Source organism: Pseudogymnoascus verrucosus, assembly GCF_001662655.1.
Source record: "Pseudogymnoascus verrucosus strain UAMH 10579 unplaced genomic scaffold scaffold_10, whole genome shotgun sequence".
NCBI classification, from domain to species: domain Eukaryota; kingdom Fungi; phylum Ascomycota; class Leotiomycetes; order Thelebolales; family Thelebolaceae; genus Pseudogymnoascus; species Pseudogymnoascus verrucosus.
The window spans coordinates 204430-221951 of NW_017263661.1; the positions used below are offsets into that span (position 1 = coordinate 204430).

At 46.8% G+C, this 17522-nt stretch overlaps 8 protein-coding genes across 8 annotated transcripts; 4 read left to right on the forward strand and 4 right to left on the reverse strand.

Annotated features, from left to right (window-relative positions):
- Window positions 1-142: 142 nt before the first annotated feature.
- On the reverse strand, window positions 143-1399 carry VE01_03310 (uncharacterized protein). Its single transcript, XM_059463521.1, has 2 exons — window positions 1130-1399; window positions 143-1058 (listed from the first exon to the last, which is right to left on the reverse strand). Exons 1-2 carry the CDS (start codon window positions 1198-1200, stop codon window positions 155-157), a joined length of 975 nt encoding a protein of 324 aa, XP_059319881.1. The 5' UTR covers window positions 1201-1399; the 3' UTR covers window positions 143-154.
- A 157-nt stretch (window positions 1400-1556) lies between these two features.
- Window positions 1557-4263, forward strand: VE01_03311 (uncharacterized protein). The gene is made up of 8 exons (XM_018272806.2): window positions 1557-1736; window positions 1897-2559; window positions 2603-3031; window positions 3085-3263; window positions 3317-3493; window positions 3540-3567; window positions 3627-4141; window positions 4193-4263. Exons 1-8 carry the CDS (start codon window positions 1645-1647, stop codon window positions 4246-4248), a joined length of 2139 nt encoding a protein of 712 aa, XP_018132460.1. The 5' UTR covers window positions 1557-1644; the 3' UTR covers window positions 4249-4263.
- Window positions 4264-4340: 77 nt separating this feature from the next.
- On the reverse strand, window positions 4341-8515 carry VE01_03312 (putative NRPS-like protein biosynthetic cluster). Its single transcript, XM_018272807.2, has 6 exons — window positions 7609-8515; window positions 7218-7559; window positions 6627-7157; window positions 6111-6576; window positions 5718-6060; window positions 4341-5662 (listed from the first exon to the last, which is right to left on the reverse strand). The coding sequence occupies exons 1-6, from the start codon at window positions 8319-8321 to the stop codon at window positions 4374-4376; spliced, it is 3684 nt and encodes a 1227-aa protein (XP_018132461.1). The 5' UTR covers window positions 8322-8515; the 3' UTR covers window positions 4341-4373.
- Window positions 8516-8871: 356 nt separating this feature from the next.
- VE01_03313 (uncharacterized protein) lies at window positions 8872-10620 on the forward strand (the record flags this gene model as incomplete). The annotated part of the gene is made up of 5 exons (XM_018272808.1): window positions 8872-9071; window positions 9123-9240; window positions 9302-9554; window positions 9612-10221; window positions 10284-10620. 5 exons carry the CDS (start codon window positions 8872-8874, stop codon window positions 10618-10620), a joined length of 1518 nt encoding a protein of 505 aa, XP_018132462.1.
- Window positions 10621-10776: 156 nt separating this feature from the next.
- VE01_03314 (uncharacterized protein) lies at window positions 10777-12462 on the reverse strand (the record flags this gene model as incomplete). Its single annotated transcript, XM_018272809.1, has 1 exon — window positions 10777-12462. One exon carries the CDS (start codon window positions 12460-12462, stop codon window positions 10777-10779), a length of 1686 nt encoding a protein of 561 aa, XP_018132419.1.
- Window positions 12463-12906: 444 nt separating this feature from the next.
- VE01_03315 (putative PKS/NRPS-like protein biosynthetic cluster) lies at window positions 12907-13979 on the reverse strand. Its single transcript, XM_018272810.2, has 2 exons — window positions 13714-13979; window positions 12907-13658 (listed from the first exon to the last, which is right to left on the reverse strand). The coding sequence occupies exons 1-2, from the start codon at window positions 13837-13839 to the stop codon at window positions 12993-12995; spliced, it is 792 nt and encodes a 263-aa protein (XP_018132457.1). The 5' UTR covers window positions 13840-13979; the 3' UTR covers window positions 12907-12992.
- A 511-nt stretch (window positions 13980-14490) lies between these two features.
- VE01_03316 (uncharacterized protein) lies at window positions 14491-14998 on the forward strand (the record flags this gene model as incomplete). The annotated part of the gene is made up of 3 exons (XM_018272811.1): window positions 14491-14544; window positions 14644-14773; window positions 14856-14998. The coding sequence occupies 3 exons, from the start codon at window positions 14491-14493 to the stop codon at window positions 14996-14998; spliced, it is 327 nt and encodes a 108-aa protein (XP_018132420.1).
- A 665-nt stretch (window positions 14999-15663) lies between these two features.
- Window positions 15664-17215, forward strand: VE01_03317 (uncharacterized protein). The gene is made up of 2 exons (XM_018272812.2): window positions 15664-16965; window positions 17016-17215. Exons 1-2 carry the CDS (start codon window positions 15841-15843, stop codon window positions 17187-17189), a joined length of 1299 nt encoding a protein of 432 aa, XP_018132458.1. The 5' UTR covers window positions 15664-15840; the 3' UTR covers window positions 17190-17215.
- Window positions 17216-17522: the final 307 nt, after the last annotated feature.

Below are 17522 nucleotides of genomic sequence, written 5' to 3' on the forward strand. Positions count from 1 at the left end.
TGCCTATCAGTATAATAGGCGTGTTTTAAGACCATTCGCTCGCTTGATCGAGTTTTAATGCCACAGCTTCTACAATAAAAAAAGATATTTATAATCTTGAAGTGAGCCATAGGAGTGGAAACAAGGCCTTATATACAAATGACTATTCTTTGACCTAAACAACAAACTTTGTTTTATTTTCTTCTCCAGCTTCTCTTGCAATCCTTGCGACTTCTTCTTCTCCAGCCTCGCCAAAAATATCATATCCCCACCTAGCTGGGAAATTAAACCTCTTATGCCTCTCTAATGCATCCAATTCCTTCATCGCACTCTCTGGCAACAATTTATCTTCAAAGTTGCTCTTAATTCTGCTATCCGTGACACTCTTCGGCAACACGACGTGTCCTGTTTGGACACCCCAGCTAACAAGCACCTGTCCGGGATCCAATCCCAATCCTTTACCAACCTCATGCACCTTCGCATCATCGACTGTGCGTGGCTCGCCTGTCTGGTTGTTTCCCAGCGGACTGTAAGCTTCCAGTAGAATGCCCTTGGACTTGCAGAAGGCAGCAAGCTCGGGTTGCTGCAGGTAAGGGTGTTTCTCGATCTGGTTTACTGACGGAATAACTTTGCAGTCCTTAAGAAGCGTCTCCAAATGCGGGATATTGAAATTTGAAATCCCGATAGCGCGGACTTTTTTGGTTTCGAGCAACGCTTCCATCGCAGCGTACGTCTTGGTGAAAGGCGTGTCAGAGAGGCGGAAAACGCCAGTCTTTGGGTCTAGGGGAAAGAATTTTGGACCGGCGGCGAAGGCGCATGGCCAGTGCATGAGGTACAGGTCAACATATTCTGTTCCGAGATCTGCGAGCGTCTTATTTAATGCTGATTCGACGTCTTTGGGTTCGTGAGATGCGTTCCAGAGCTTAGATGTAATAAAGATTTCCTCGCGCTTCACGCCGCTCTTCTTAATGCCTTCTCCAACTTCGGCTTCGTTGCGGTAAATCGAAGCGCAGTCGATGTGGCGGTAACCGCAACGCAGAGCGGTTTCCACTGCTTGTTCAACCTCGCGAGGAGCTGCTCTAATGCTGATGTGTTAGCTTTTTGGACTGTGACAAATTGTTTCTTAACAATATAGGATTGGTTTACTTGCTGCCATGTTCCAAACCCCACGGCCGGGATTTTCGCGCCAGTGTTTAAAGTGAATGTTCGACCTAGAGACATTTTTTATTTGTTGTACCGAACGTGAACTTGCAAATCGGGTTTTGCACAAGAAAGGGATTGACATAGTATTTAAAATAAAAAAAACCCAAACTACCCCGCAGGCTAGAGATCACCCCGCTGGCGAACTAGTTACCTATTTCCGGCTCTGGTATATTCAAAATTCGAATCATACATAGTCTGGATTTCAGTTAGGGTTGATTCATTCGAATATGGAACACCCATCGTTTTTTGGTGGGGTTTGAAGGCAACTTCGGATATTCGGAAAAGGACATTTCCGTCCCGCCCCCGCTCTACGCTAGCAAGAAGGGGTATCCCCGCATTCGTCCCCATATATGTCGGTCCGCCAGTTCAACAGTCTTCCGAATCTCCGGCAGAATCATCAATCTCATGATTCCGACCCAAACTTGAGCAGACGGGATAGAGGAAAGTGGCATTGAAGCCAACATGGGCCCCGCCACAGAACTAGGCACCACTACCTTAAATGTTGAGAATAGGAAGAGACGAAGGGTCAGCAAAGCATGTGAGAGCTGTCGCATGTAGGTGTTTTTATTTACAACTCGGAGAATTGAGGTCTACCTATTAGATCCATATTATGGTTCCATTTTCCCTGTAAATTCAGACATGGATAGAAATTTATGCTTCTAATTCAATGGCTTCATGAACTACTGGAAAATAAGCATGGCTAACAGATTGAAGGAAGAAAATTTCATGCTCAGTTACAAAGCCCTGCATAAGGTGCTGTGAGGACACCATCGTTTGCGTATATGACGTCCTTGATGGAAGAAAGACGAGAGCAAAAACGAGGCAGCCGAATTCTCCAAGACAATCAACCACCAATACTGCTGTCTCTGTGGGAATAGAGCTTGAAAAAGCATCTACATCAAACGGTAGTAGTTCAAGTACCAAAGCTGTCTATGACAGCGGAGATCATTATGTCGGAGCTGCCTCGGGGCTATCTTTCTTACAGCAGGCTGTACAACATATCGAGAGTCAGAAAGGTTCGAACGATGCTGTCGGCAGTGCCGTAGATGTCGAGTACGCAAGCCCGGCTTCAGCTTCAATTTTCAACAGTGGGGATATGCCATCTCTGTCGCGACCCACCGACAGATTTGTGATGCCAAGTAAGGACGAATCAGATCGCATGCTGGCACGATACTTTGAATTTGCCACTCCTACCTATCGTTTCTTTCATCGGCCAACTGTTGAGAGTTGGGCGTGCCAGCTATGCTTGCGTCCAGATACGAGCAATTCTAAACAAAAAGAAAGTAGGCTTGAGGGTGTGAGAGCGGCGGCTGTATATTTGGTGTGGGCGCAGGCGATTGAATATGAAGACATGACTCAAAGAGGGTCAAAATCAAGGTGAGAAAATGACATACAGGTTGAGTAATGCTTACTATTGTAGCGCACCTTATTTCGAGAAGGCAGTCTCAATTCTCGAAACCGAACCAGGGCCCCCACAACTCGAGAGTGTCCAGGCTCGACTCGCAATGTGTCTTTATCTGCTAAGCACGTTCCGTATCAACGAATGTTGGTACCGCTTTGGTATGACAACACTCATAATCATGGCGATGGGGCTGCATCGCAAAACCGAAACGTCAAGGAAAGTTGGGCTTGTCGAGCAGGAGTGTCGAAAGCGAGCCTTCTGGAGTTCCTACATTTTGGATCGTTATCTAAGCGTTATGAAGGGTCGACCACGTATATTCCGCGACGAAGATATTGATCAGGAATATCCGGTGAATGTAGATGACGATGACATGGTATTTACAGACAAAGACTTAATAGCAGTATTGCCTTTGAGAGGACTTTTGGATGCTTCGATCAACCATGCAAAGTTCGTTAACCGTAAAGAACTTCAACGTATAACAACATCGCTAACTGATGCAGGCTATCTACCATCATGGGAAATGCCACAGATATGCTCTATCCTCTTAGACCTTTGACCCGTGGAGAACTTCAGACGAAAGCGGGCTTGGTTACGAAGCTCCTCGACGATTGGGAACAAGGTTTACCTCAATTTTTAAGACCAACACATAGAACCTTCACTGGGAAACGGATGTTTGAACGTAAACACTCCATGTCAGTAAATTTTAATTTTAAAACGTTAACACAGTGACAGGTCAGAATAGTGTTCTTAAGCTATCACACGCTCATATGCGGATTTTAATCAATCGTCAATTCCTACTCTCGAATTTTTCAACGCTGGGCCAGGTAGACAGACCTGACGACGATGATTTGGAACATCAGAAATATGTCCGCGACTGTATCAGTGCAGCGTATGTCATAATCGACACGGGTACGTCTTATTCTACAACCTTTGTATTATCACTGACCCTATTTAGTGGAAGGTTTTGTGGATGATGGCAATCTGTAGGTTAATCTGCGGCACAAACCATGGAATCACTAACTAATAGTCCCCCTAATTGCAGTATAAAAGGGTTTTGGTTTACACAATATATCGCCCTGTGTGCCATCTCAACACTCTACATCTACATCATCCACCATCGCCTTAACCCGAATTCCTTGGTGTCACCAAGCGGTAAAAGCTATTTCGCAGCAGCTGGCAAGTGCCGCAATTACATCGAGAACCTAGCACCAGAGGGGAGCCATAGTAAGAGGTATAATACGCTGCTGACGCGGTTGAGAAATAGGGCGATGCGGTCAATGGGAGATGCTGTGGTTGATTCCGAGGGTGACCGAATGAGATATAATGCCACCGAAGTTAGTGGATTGTTGCCGCATAATCACCCGATTGAGCCAGTGTATAATGGGAATTTTTACGGGGAAGGGGGTAATAACGAGCGTGGTGTAGGAATGGAGGCAGGCTTTGAGACAGGGGGTCAGGAAGTGGGTATACAAATTCCAGAATACCCAGACTCCGGCTCCGGCCTTATAATGGAAAATGATACCCTCCAGCTTACTTGGGGATATCTCGACCAGTTAGGTAGGTATTATGAAAGCTATATTGCCTATTATTTACTAACAGAGACTTTAGGTTTGCCCGAACACTTTGATGCCTTTAGCACACAGTATGAGGAAGACTACTTTTAGAATAAGCTTAAGAATGGTAGATTTCCACTAATTGTATTTACTGAAACCTTACCAAGAAGTCTTAAATAAGTAACTTCATATCTAAGATGTGCCTTCTAGTTCAAACTATCCCTATAATTTATATTTTACAATCCTAGAACACCGAAAACCTCTTCTGCTAAATCCTGCGGCATATTCTTCGCATCCACTGGCAAAATATCAATTTCGTCAACCCGTGGTCCTTCCAAAATAGCCATTTGTGACTCCACCATATCAGCCTTCATATAATGGCCCGTCCGCATCTCCAGCCTTCTAGCCAACTCAACCTTTTTCTCAACCTGTAGCATCACAAACACGGTTCTAATCCTCTTCCCTACACCCCTCAGTACATCTCGATATCTGCCCTTCAGCGCGGAGCACGCCAGAACTACCACACCCTTACCATTCGTTGAGATCTCGAGCTCGGCCTTAGCTCGTAGACGCGCAAGCCACAACCACCTGTCTTCGTCGTCGAGAGCTTGGCCACTCGCCATCTTAGCCAGGGCTTGGACATCATGGTGCTGGTCGCCCTCGATAAATGAACAATTCAGCTTACGTGCAATCTCTGTGCCTACAGTGGATTTGCCAGCGCCACATGGCCCAGCGACGACGATGATGGTGCCTTGGATATTTTCCGTGGTTTTCCATGATGTGGTGATGAAATGACCAACGAACTTGTCAACGAGTTCTTGGCTCAGGATCTCCGCCATCGCGAGAGCCGGCGATAGGCTTTGTGCACGCTGGGTGTTATATTGTAGGCCTTTGCGTACGATGTTGTCGTTGTCATATTTCTTGGTAAAGAAATCGAGGAGCTTGATAGGTGGATTTTGCACTGGATCTGGGTTCGACGCCTTTAGACGCGAGATCCATTCACGTTGACCGAGTTCTTCGAACTGCAAGCTGGCGGCATGGAGTTTTGGGAGAAGGTCGCGCGTCCAGTGGAAGGATTGCGTAGCTACGACGTTTGTGGTTCCAGCCGGGGAGTCCGAGATAGAGATTTCGGATACCGCTTTCGCAACCACATCAACAGGTAGCCAGAGAGGAGACTCATCAAGTGCAGGGATGGCTCCAATGGTCTTGCCGGCTTGTAGAATCAGAGGTATGGCTTCGGTTGCGTTCCAGATTCCGTGTTGTGTGTCTGCAACAATTTGGCCCACACGTAAGGTGCGTGCTTTCATTCCGGTCTGACATGCGGCTTGGTGTACGATGTTCTCTGTCACAAGTTTAGACTGTGCATAGCCCATGTTTTGTGCATAATCCAAGTTGGGCGGGAGGTCCTCAACAACGGCCTCTCCTGGAGGCGTTGATGCGACGGCGCTGACGGAGGAGCAGAAATTGAATGCTGCAGGTGATGGTCGACCAGCTGACAAGCAAAGGCCCATGAGATGCTTAGCTCCTGTAAAATTGAATGATTAGACAATATTATTAGTTCCCTGACAAATTTCACTTACCTGCAATGCAGTCTTTCTCAAAACTCTGGAGACTTAAATTGAAATTCACAGACCAGGCGCAATGGATCAAGCACGTAATATTGAGGGCAATCTCAGCATATACTGCCGAGCCAAGTCCTAAGTCCTCTTTTGAGAAATCTGATGGAAGCGCGACAATTTTTCTTCGAGCTTCAAGGGGCAACTGATGATAACAGCCTCGGGTGTTCATCGAGGATATAACGCGCGTGATGGCATCGCTTTCTGATTTGGCACGAACAAAGCAGTAGACTTGTTTAACGCCAGGGAGCAGTACTATTTGGGCTATGATGTGTGCTCCCAGTGACCCAGTTGCGCCAGTCAAAACCTAAATCTTGTTAAAAGACGAAAGTCATGCCTCAGACATATATGACTTACAATGTACTGGCCTTCATTGGAATTAGGCTTTGGTATGTGATGTTGAAAGCTTCCATATTTTTCAATTAATTGAGCCATCTGCTCTTGAACCGGTATTGATTTAGAAGTTTGGCCATCCTGTAACAAAACTAGCTCTCTGGTCAGAGCATTAACTGATGGGAAATCAAAAACAAAATTCATGGCGAGTACCTTCCCAGACACCGGAAGCTTCTTCAGAATGAGCGAACGCAACTGTAAAGCTTGCAAGGAGTCAAGGCCAACGGAGAAAAGATCGGTGTCATCGTCAAGCTCTCCTTGGCCATTCAAGGTGCAGACCTTCTCCTTCAAGAAGGCGCGGATCTCAGGCTCTGTGCTTGGAGCATTAGTTGATGGTGATAGCTCAGATGTTGAGTAAACATCCTCTATCTCTTTCTCAAAGAGTTTGTAGAACGCTTGGCGAATAACAGTTCCCTTATCTGTTTGGGGACTATTAAATGGTTAGGAATAGTAGATAATTAATAGCAGTAATAAACTCACTACGTCGAGCTTGCTGGCAGAAGCTTCAACATCTCCACGGAGACTCTAGCATATCCTGGGGCTGCCGCATTAGATGACTCTACAACTGGCCAGATATGTTCAAGGATCCGGCTTTCAGGCATGCCGGCTGTCTCTTTGGATGGAATAATCATCATGCCTAATTGAGGCCTCCCGTTACCGAAAACTACTGCTTCACGGACGTATTTGTTGTCGCGAATAGCCTGTTCCATGTCAGTTGGGCCAACTTTCTCTCCGTTGAGAAGTGCGATTGTATCGTCGAGCCGTGCGCTGTACTTCCAAGCGTTTGGGATGCTGGGGTGAGGTGTGAAAAGGTCTTTCGTCGCATAAGAACCATCTGATCTGTTTGTCGCCACTTTGGAAGGCCATCCGTCTAACACAACCAATTCGAAAAGGTCCAGTCCCCGAGATTCCCATCTCAGGAAAGGGATCAAGGTGGCTGATGGCCGTAGGTAGTTCCAAACTTTATCACTGCGGTCTCTGAATGAGGTCATCAATTGACCAGTCTCCGTACTGTTGCGACATATATTAGCAATTAATCTATTGGAATATGAGTCAAATCGCTGTACTAACGTGCCATAGTGACTGATGAGATTTACCCCAGCGCCGACTAGCCTATCCCCCAGACTATCAGGGCACGCAGATCCACCAAACATCACCACTTGCAATTTGACGAGAGCCTTAATTCCTTCCTCGGTCTCTCCAAGTAACTTTAGGGCATACGGTACGCCATAAAGTATTTCGAAACTGTGCTCAGCCATGATACTGAGTAGTGTGTTATGGGTGAGTGGTAGATTCGCATTATACATGTAAATCTTCTTCATCGATGTGAAGGCTCGAAAAACGCTGCTAATACCATGTGCATGGAATAGTGGTAACGTGATGAACCCTCGCATATTGAGGTTGTTTTCATAACTAGATTGATGGTTAGTTGTGGCCATGAACCTAAATTGAAGGAGCTTACTTCGTAAGAGCAGCCCTATGAGTTTGAAAAATTGGTTTTGGCAATCCAGTGGATCCCGATGAATGGATAATCCAGCAAATTTTCAGAGCCTCAAGCTCGAGATCGAGATGATAATCCAGGCAAGTATCCTGGTCATTCTCTCGAGTTGTAAATGCGTAAGATGCCGGTTGGGCAATTGGATAAGCGCTTAAATCAGGCATTGTTTTCCGCAATCGCTCTGCGGTCGTAGAAAACGACTCGTGGATAATTATGTCTCGGCATTGTGTACTCTCCAACAACGACAGGTACGCAGCATCAGATAACCTTGTTGAGAGGAACATCACTGTGAAACCTGACTTGGTCAGTGCAAGCACTGAAATCAAATAATCCAGATTAGATGGCCCAAGCAATGCCACCACCTTTTCTTTCTCAGCGGATGACCGTCTTTGCGTCGTGTGTTGGACATATTGCTGTCCGACACGATATGCAAACACATCAAGTTCCCTGTATGTGTATTCGACGTAGTCTGTATTGTGAACTGGGTATGCAAGGATTGGCTCTTCTGGTTGATGGAAAGCTCGGAGGCGCATCAACTCATCAATGGTATGTGGGACATGATTTGTTGTAAACGTTCGCTGTCGTCTAGAATAGACTAATGAAGTATCGACTGGTGACAAGAAGCTTTGTGACGAAATATGCTGGATGGTCGAGGAGTGAGCAATATCAGCCGCCATCGTTGCCGTAGATTGTTGTTGTGGTATTGGTTTATGGCGTTTGATATTCTTGACTACGCTCAACGATTTTGGCCCTGTCTTTATAGAAGGAGAAGATTCTATGTGGCCAAATTAAGATAAAAAAGTTTTACTCCAAAGATTTAGTTCATCTGGCTCGGAGTGGCTCGATGTCAAAAAAATGCGAGGGACTGATGGCTACTGGCGTGGGGTATTTCCGGCGTAGCGTTGTTTTCCGGATATTCGGAAATCCGGACTTGCAAACTTTATACCAATACTCGGAGAAAAGCCTACAAGTGCTTGACATGCCTAGGTCTCCAGCACGCTTATTCTTCTCCGCAATTTCCTAGCGAAGTACCGACCATCTTCCCCGCAATCCAGTGGTGATGGCAGTGGCACTAGTTGGCTAGACTTCACGGATAACCATATTTCATGTACGCAGTATATAAGGTAAGGTCTTTGGACCTTATTTTTCCCCGCAATCTTAATTCCAATTGAGCATCTTTCAGTTTCACATACCGATACTTGGCATCAAGTTGCTTTCGTCGCCGAAATGTCTAAGATTGATGTGCATGATGTTCAGTTAGTCGAGACAGTGACAACCACATCGGACGAGAAGCCTCTCGCGGCTGTTGACATTCGGGTCCCTCTACCTAGTGAACTTATTCACCTTTCACTAGAGGAGCAGGACATCCTTGAAAAGCATATTGTTAAAAAAATGGACAGAAGACTGATGCCAATCATCATTGTCATGTAAGAAACTCGCTCTATATATCACTTTGCGGCATTAACAAGAGTTCCTAGGTTTTGGTTGAATATTCTAGATAGAAATTCTATCGCCAACGCAAAGATTGCGGGACTCCCAAAAGACCTTAACATGAACAACGCGCAGTACAACACATGCCTTCTTATTTTCTATGTCGTACGTATCCCCATGACACTACTATGATTGCAAGCTTAAAAATGTACTAACTTCCTTCTAGGGCTATGTTCTCACCCAGCTTCCTAGCAATGCAATCCTGCCAATGGTTCGCCCGTCAATCTATATCCCACTTGTCACTTGTGCATGGGGATTAATGAGCATGGCGCAAGGTTTCTTGCATAACTTCCAAAGCATTATGGTCGTGCGATTCTTCATCGGCGTTCTGGAAGGTCCTTTCTTCCCTGGGGTGATATTCCTTCTGTCTTGCTGGTACAAGAAAGAAGAGCTGGTAAAGCGCATAGCATTTCTCTATGGTACGTCTCATCGAAGAACCGATCTATTCAATTCTCAAATACTAATTTGGCATGCAGCCGGAAATATCTTGTCGTCGTGTTTCGGAGGCCTCATCGCAGCTGGCATCATCGGAGGCATGGAGGGGGTCGGCGGATATGCTGCCTGGCGTTGGCTATTCATAATTGAAGGTCTTGTGACAGTTGCGGTCGGCATTTTGGCCATGTTTCTGTTTCCCGACTACCCAAGAACAACTCGCTGGCTCACTAAAGAGGAAGGACTCTTTGCTGAATGGCGTCTCGCGAATGAAGTTGCTGGTATCGTCGACGAAGACAGCTCTGGAATCTGGTGGGGAGTGTCACAGGCTCTACGCGACCCTCTTACTTACCTTTTCACCTTTATGCAAATGATGCTAACTACTGGCCAATCGTTCACTTACTTCTTGCCGTCAATTATCAAGACGCTGGGTTACAATAATACCATCACCCTCCTGCTCACTGCACCTCCTTATGCAGTTGCGTTTCTTGGGTCGGTTGCATTGGCATATTCGTCGTCTAAGAGGAAGGAGTTCTGCATGCACATCTGCTTTCCGCTTATCATCTCGGTTATTGGAAATATTCTCGCCATGACTGTTAATGGTACCGGTGGGCGCTATTTTGCTATATTCTTGATGGCCTTTGGCGTCTACGTGTAAGTTTATTCCTCCAGAACAACACCACTTAATCACAAAAAACAACCTAATAAACCCTCAGAGTATATAATGTTAACTACGCCTGGGTCTCATCGTCTATTCCCCGTCCCCGAGCTAAGCGCGCTGCATCATTAGCAATCATCAATTTGATGTCCGGAGGTGCAACACACTTTTACACTTCATACCTATTCCCGGACAGTGACGCGCCCCGATACTACATGGGTGGTTCAGCGCTCACTGTTGCAGTGTTCTTTTGCGCTATGACCGCTATTACGATTCGTTTCTACTTAGCCAGACTAAACAAGAAGATTGAGGCTGCTGGTGGTGATGCGGAAGCTGCGCTCCGAGCTAACAAGGGACACACAGAGACGATGAAGGCTTTTAAATATCAATTGTAGTCAGCTTATTAAGGTTTTATGACTAATATACAATATCCCCCGTGATATTTACGATATTAAATTATTCTAGATTCTTTGTGGCTGTAGTTAGAATCCGTCATATGTGCATAACGTATTTCCCTTCATCAAAATACTACGAGTTTATGTACTGATTTACTAAGCCTGGTCAAATAGAGGCGACTCTTCCAACATGTCTAGAAAGTCTAGCAAGCCTGCTGTGTCTGATGACGGTGGTAGAGAGGTTTCTTGGTGTATAACTTGTTCCCGAGGGCTCATCAACACCCAGCATACTGTTCCAAAATATGGCATCGTTAGTTCAAGGCCGGCACCACTTTTCTTCATCCACGAATAGTTGGCGCCGTCAGCAACCTGCTCCTCAATTCCTACTAACTTCTTTAGGATCTCTACCTCGAAGTTTGGCACATGCATCTCTTCCAATAAGCTAAGAACATTATTGACAAGTGCCAGGTCTTGAGGTCGCTGGTGTTCTAGCGAATTTGCTTGGCCAAGTCGATATCCGTCAATATGTGCAAGGAGTAATACACACATGGCCGTACAAGCCTTCTCTTCAAATCCGAAATACGAGCCTCCCCTGTGAAAGCTGCGGATCACGAGGAAGCGCAAGAGAACCTCACGACTCGCCGAGCAAACGACCAATTTGCTATAGGAGACATGTTCGTTTGTCGTAGGAGAGACAAGTGATTTTACGATGTAGGGCTGGTGGAGGACCACTATGAGGTAGTGATGGGTTAGTTGTGCGGAGAGTGTCGAGGTCTTCTCCAGAACATCGGCTGCAGCTAGACCGTGTAGAGAGCTAAATGACCACCAATCGGATGGCAGGGACCGTGCTACTTGCTTTAAGGAGTAGTCAATCTTCAGTGTCTCATCGTACTCCGGCTCCCCTTGCCGCTGCATGCGTAGATTTCGTGCGATTATACGCCCTGAGACCACGACATGAATGTATTTTAATTTTGACAGTGCATCGCCTCGAGGATCTGAGAAGTTGTTGTCTTCCACGGCAAATGGAAGTCCTAATCTCAACGACATGTAGCGGTCTGCCATGAGGAGAAGAAACCATATGCCCTCCGCGCGGTCCGTCATCTCGGTCACACCTAGCCCTAACAGCTGGGCGATAGCTAGGGCTCGACGAAATCTCAGCCAAGCAACACGCGGGTTTCCGTTGTTGATATGATAGGTTGCTTCCAGAGTCAGCGCTTCCAACCCATCTAGAGAGTTCATTAAGTCGTCTTTAGACATGACATGCTGTGATGCAATTTCAATATAGCGTGCAGCTTCGTCCACCTGACCATTTGATTGTTGCAAGCAGATTGCGAGTCGTATCAATCTGCGGGCGAACTGTACTGGATGAGCAGATGGAGGCGGTGGCTCCTGCTGCACAGCACCCACCGCCCGTCCTGTTGGGGTGGGCATCAGGGTAAACTTTCCATGCTCTATGATTACTGCAGTAGTCGCTGGCGGTGGGAGAATCGAGTACAGGTACCTTCCCACAGAGAAGCTGGAGATTGACTGTGGTACGCTAAGTAGCATTGTGCGATTTGGCGATTTGTTTTTTTGTTCCTGTTGACCACGCTGTCGTAGCAGCTGGTCAACAAGCGTCTCGACACGGTCAAGATTATTCTCCATCTGTCCACGGCTTTCGCTTTCGCCTGCACTTTCGTTATCTACAACGAACTCCTGACTGACGCATAACAGCCCTCGTTGCTGACAGGACAGACACACAGAGCATGGCGGCGTAACTTCGCAGCGTATCTTGCGGCGTTTGCACTCCCAGCAGCTGAATGTTTTCTTTCGCACCTTTAGCCTCTTGAGTGGTCTTGACATTGTTTTATTTGCTGAATTGAAAACTGAACAATTTAACTTATTATGGTTTCTGCTTAACGTATTTCACAAGCGAGTGAGCCACGAAAACACTAAAAATTGACTATTGCTACTACTACTATTCTACTACCTTACATAATAACCCTTATTCGATTGTAATTAATTTCTAGCGCCTCTTACACGTACGAGCATTATGCCCTATATTACCAAATGTGCCACATCGCTGCTGTTAGCCTATAGAACCCACCTGCTGAGTAGTCCTACTTACCACCTCTATATAGAGTCGAGCATTAACCTTAGCACTCTAAAGGATATCCTCTCCCACTGTCCAGTTCTCTTTGCCATCTAGCGCGATAAAGCTGAACTCATGGGTAGGGTGGCGTTAGAAAGTGGTCTTGTTTCTGTCAATCACAGGATAGTGGCCGTAGATTCTCACCAAGGGATGTCCTCGAATACCGGTTTAAGATGACTCTATGTGGATCTTGTTCAAAAATTGCCCGAATCTCTACCCTCCCACATATTAATAATACAAATTAATACATAGCCCATCCTCCACTGGCACTCACAACCTGCCCAGTAACCCATCTACTCCCTTCGCTCGCCATCCACGACACAATCTGCGCAATATCATCGACCGTACCAATCCGATTCTGAACCGGTGTTGACGCCTTCTGCATCTCAACCGTCTCCTTCGGAATATTATCTATTAGCTGCGTCTGTACTGGGCCTGGGTTAACGCAATTTACTGTGTGTCCCTGAGCTCCGAGCTCGGCCGCCCAGCACCGCGTCAGACCTTCCAGTGCCGCCTTTGAGGAGCAGTATACGGAGAGGTTCTTGAAACCGGCACGCGCGCCGACGGAGCTGAGATTGATGATGCGACCAGGGGCGCGGAGGTGGGGGAGCACGGCTTGCGTTAGGAGGAGCGGTGCTCGGACGTTGAGGTCGTAAACGTAGGATAAGTCCGACGCGGTGATGTCTTGAAGGGGTTTGACGAGCTCGACGCCGGCGTTATTGACAAGAATGTCGACTTTGGGACCGAATCTAGCGAGGGTAGCTTCAACGATTGCTTGTGCAGCGGATATTTGTCGCAGGTCGGCCTGGATCCCAATTGCACTCGCGCCGTTGTCTAGATCGTTGATCTGAGAGATGAGCTCATCTACGCCTTTCGAGCTCCCTGGAGACGTGTATGTTATGACTATCTATTTCCGATGGGTCAGGATTAAATGTGCGAAGGAGAATATGATTGAAAGTCACCTTCGCACCGTGACGAGCCAGTTCAAGTGCTATTCCTGCCCCGATACCTCGAGATGCACCAGTGACTATAGCAATCTTGTTCGCCAAGGATAGGGGGTTCGTCTCGTGCCTTGTATTAGAAGCCATGATATCGATGCTTTCGCTGGCGTAGCGTTGAGGATACAATATTCAATTCTTCGAGCTTTAAACTTGATTATAAAATGAATTGCAGCCCATGATGCTTCAGCCTCCATATATACTGTTGGTTCTGTAGTCGGATTTTCGGGTTTGCACCTTATCTCCAGAACTCTGCTTTATCTCAGAGGTCCTCCTGGGCGCAAAGACCACAGCCTGGGCCCACATGACGTAGTGTGGCGTCGCTAGCGCCGCCAGGCATAACGGTACCGATTGCCAAGACAATAGTGTTCCAGATACCACGAAGTCCATCAACGAAACGGCGAATAAAACGAATTTAATCTGATGCACGAAATACGGACATACTGCGAATATCGGGAATACCGCAAATATCGGGAATTTTCGTCCGTATTGTACATGAGTAGGATTGTTTCACGAGAAACATGTAAGGATAATAGCACTACACGCAGCAGACGAAGCGTGAACAATTACTATCACCGAGCAATCGGACTTTGCATGCACTATATAGATGCATGACTATGCCACCTTCTTTAAATCCTAACTTCAAGAGCAATAATAACTGCAGTAGACGACACACCAATATCAGTATCAGCAATCAAACCTCAAATCATCTTCCTGCCCATTAGGTCAATCTTCCTCACCATGTCAATCTACGTAGTCGCAATCATCACCCCGGCGCCAGGCAAAGAAGAGTTGGTACGCCGTCCATTCTCCTAGGGGTCTTCTAACACTTAATTTCACCCTTCGTGGCTTACGTCCCCAACCTGAGAACTAACAATTCATGCTTACGAATAGGTCAAATCGCTCCTCGCCGACTTCGCCAACACCGTTAAAACCAACGAGCCAAATGCAGTGAGATATCTTGTGTTGGAGCAATACGACGGTCACGAGGGTGAATTATGCAAGCTCGTTGTGCAGGAGACTTGTATGTAATATCTTACTACAGCATAGATGATTATCGAATCATGGGATGCGGTCCAAGGTAACTGAAACTGATCTGAATACAGATCATACACAAGAAGCCTTCGATGAACATTTCAAGACAGAGCATTTCGCCGCGCTAGGGAAGTTGATTGGTGAGGGTGGGTTGCTAGCCAGGCCGCTGGATATCAAGAAGGTGAGGCCGTTTGGAGGATTTGAAAGCCGATAGACAAATTGGAGGCGAGGTGTGCGGCCGAGAAAGCACGAGATAGGAATCTCAGCGCCCCTTCGGTTCTTGCGCAGGGTGATGACATCTTTGCTATTCCAGGCACGACCAAGATCCATCGTCTGGCAGAAAATTTGGGCAGTATGTCAATTTCTTTGTCCTCGGAAGAGGAGAAAGCAGTCCGCGAGTTAGCTAAAGGTGTTATGGGAGGCCGAGTTCAAAAACTAATGGGCCATACTTTTGCTGATACACCGCAATTGGAAAAAGTGTGGGGATGCACCTTAAGGTTTTGCAGAAGTAATCCTACCCTGCCATTTCATCCATAGTCTTAGTTATGAAGATATTTACATCCTCGGCAATTTAAAGTTACATTAACTATGCTGTTAGTAGTATTGTTTATTATCACTTCCAACACTTTAATCACGTGGTTACGTAGCGAAAAGGTGTGGTTTCCGAGCGCGAACCAAACTTGTAGAATTCTATGGGGCTACGGCCTTTACTTATGCCGTGGCCCCTAAGCTACTCTACCGTACGAAACCATGCCCGTACACATAAGGTTTCAGGAAGTTGGTGCCTTAGGGGCCTGATTCCTAGGGCCGGAATTACAAAGGGTGCCATATGCGCCAATTGCTAACATACCTCGGGAATTATGAGTACTCGGGAATTACCCCTGTAGCACTTCCCCCCCGCACAAATGCGGGGAGCCAAGGTGACTTAACTCCATTCCCGCGGCAGACCAGGATGTCATCCACCCCGACTCGATTGATATAATGATGTGCTACCCGCGGCAAGGTAAGCTAAATACAAATCCTCCTACAATCTCAACAAAACCTTGAATCGCCACGATGAACTTTGATATTCCCCCCGATCTCAAAGAGTTCCTCTCTTCTCTGGACAGCTTCATAGAGAGAGAAATAGCTCCGCTTCAAGCTCAGGACGACAACGAGCGCTTCTTCGACCATCGTCGGGAACATAGCCGTACTGATTGGGAAAATGATGGCCTTCCGCGCCCAGAATGGGAGGCATTGCTCACTGAAGCCCGGCGCCGAGCTGACAAAGCTGGCTTCTACAGATTATCACTTCCGGTCGAGTACGGCGGGCAAAATAAAGGCAATCTCTGGATGAGCGTCATAAGAGAACATCTGGCAGCGAAAGGTCTAGGCCTATTCAATGACTTGCAAAACGAGCACTCCGTCGTAGGCAACTTCCCCACCATTGTCATGCTTCTTAGCTTCGGCAATGAGGCTCAGAGGAAGGAGTTTATTCCAGGCCAGCTTGCCGGCAAAGTGATCATGACATTCGGCCTGACAGAGCCAGACCATGGTTCTGATGCCACGCATCTCGAGACTGTGGCGAAACCAGAAACTAGAAACGGTGTGAAAGGTTTCGTTCTCAATGGTCGAAAGAAATGGCAAACCGGCATGCATGTTGCAACGCATTGCATTCTCTTCGCGCGGACCTCTGGGCGTGCTGGCTCGACTAACGGCATTACGGCATTTATCGTGCCTGCTAAAACCCCAGGCATCAAAGTCGAGAGCTATGAGTGGACTTTCAATATGCCAACAGACCACGCAACCATCTCACTAAACGATGTATGGGTGCCATCGACGGCAATCTTCGGGCCACCAACATCGGGCCTCAGCGTTGCCCAGGCATTCCTCCACGATAACAGGATCAGACAGGCGGCGAGTAGTCTTGGTGCCGCGACATTCTGTATCCAGGAGTCCATTAAGTACGCTAAGGAGAGGAAGCCGTTTGGAAAGGCGTTAGCGTGGAACCAAGGGATCCAGTTTCCGCTCGTGGAGCTGCTGACGCAGACGGAGATGCTGAGGTTGCTGATCCGCAAGACAGCGAATGATATGGATAGTATGCCACACAGGGACGTGGAGAAGAAGTTGACGGACAAGGTGAGCATGTGTAATTATTGGGCGAATAGGCTGTGCTGCGAGAGTGCAGACCGTGCTATACAGGTAAGTTCTCTCAGTCTGGGATAATGATATAGGGGCTGATTGAATGAAAGGTTCATGGCGGTGTCGGCTACAGCAGGCATAAACCCTTTGAGCATATTTACCGGCACCATAGGCGCTACCGTATTACCGAGGGTTCTGAGGAGGTTCAGATACGGAAGGTGGCATTTAAAGTCTTTGGGCTCTCGGAGTTAGCGAAGGCCCAGAAACAGGCCGCAAAGCTGTAAGTTTGGAAACTATGCAACATTGTATGTCTTGAATATATATAGAATTATGATAAGTTACAATGATGTACGATGAAATTAATCGAGGTGAAATGAGGTATAGAGCTCGGGTATTTATTGATGTGGGGTAGATGTGACAATGCCTGGCTAGGGAAATCCCATACAATCCTAAGGACAATGCTTCCCAACCATCATTTTAAGCTTTGATAGCCTGAAACAGAGTGTAAAGATAACTATACCATATCGATTGAAGAGTTATATCGCATCTCGAGCTATGCGCCTTTTGTCGTATAATACCAAGGGTAAGCTGGAAGCAAATTAATAACACGGCCCCCC

Bases quoted from the DNA above. Each gene is read 5' to 3' on its own strand.
- VE01_03310 (XM_059463521.1), bottom strand. From the start codon at position 1,200: ATGTCTCTAGGTCGAACATTCACTTTAAACACTGGCGCGAAAATCCCG. The intron at 1,059-1,129 runs GCAAGTAAACCA...CATCAGCATTAG, and splicing joins GTGGGGTTTGGAACATGGCA to AGCAGCTCCTCGCGAGGTTG.
- VE01_03311 (XM_018272806.2), top strand. From the start codon at position 1,645: ATGGGCCCCGCCACAGAACTAGGCACCACTACCTTAAATGTTGAGAAT. The intron at 2,560-2,602 runs GTGAGAAAATGA...TTACTATTGTAG, and splicing joins CAAAGAGGGTCAAAATCAAG to CGCACCTTATTTCGAGAAGG. The intron at 3,494-3,539 runs GTACGTCTTATT...GACCCTATTTAG, and splicing joins GTATGTCATAATCGACACGG to TGGAAGGTTTTGTGGATGAT.
- VE01_03312 (XM_018272807.2), bottom strand. From the start codon at position 8,321: ATGGCGGCTGATATTGCTCACTCCTCGACCATCCAGCATATTTCGTCA. The intron at 6,577-6,626 runs GTGAGTTTATTA...ACCATTTAATAG, and splicing joins CTGCCAGCAAGCTCGACGTA to TCCCCAAACAGATAAGGGAA. The intron at 5,663-5,717 runs GTAAGTGAAATT...TCAATTTTACAG, and splicing joins TGAGAAAGACTGCATTGCAG to GAGCTAAGCATCTCATGGGC.
- VE01_03317 (XM_018272812.2), top strand. From the start codon at position 15,841: ATGAACTTTGATATTCCCCCCGATCTCAAAGAGTTCCTCTCTTCTCTG. The intron at 16,966-17,015 runs GTAAGTTCTCTC...ATTGAATGAAAG, and splicing joins GTGCAGACCGTGCTATACAG to GTTCATGGCGGTGTCGGCTA.
- VE01_03315 (XM_018272810.2), bottom strand. From the start codon at position 13,839: ATGGCTTCTAATACAAGGCACGAGACGAACCCCCTATCCTTGGCGAAC. The intron at 13,659-13,713 runs GTGACTTTCAAT...CATCGGAAATAG, and splicing joins TGGCTCGTCACGGTGCGAAG to ATAGTCATAACATACACGTC.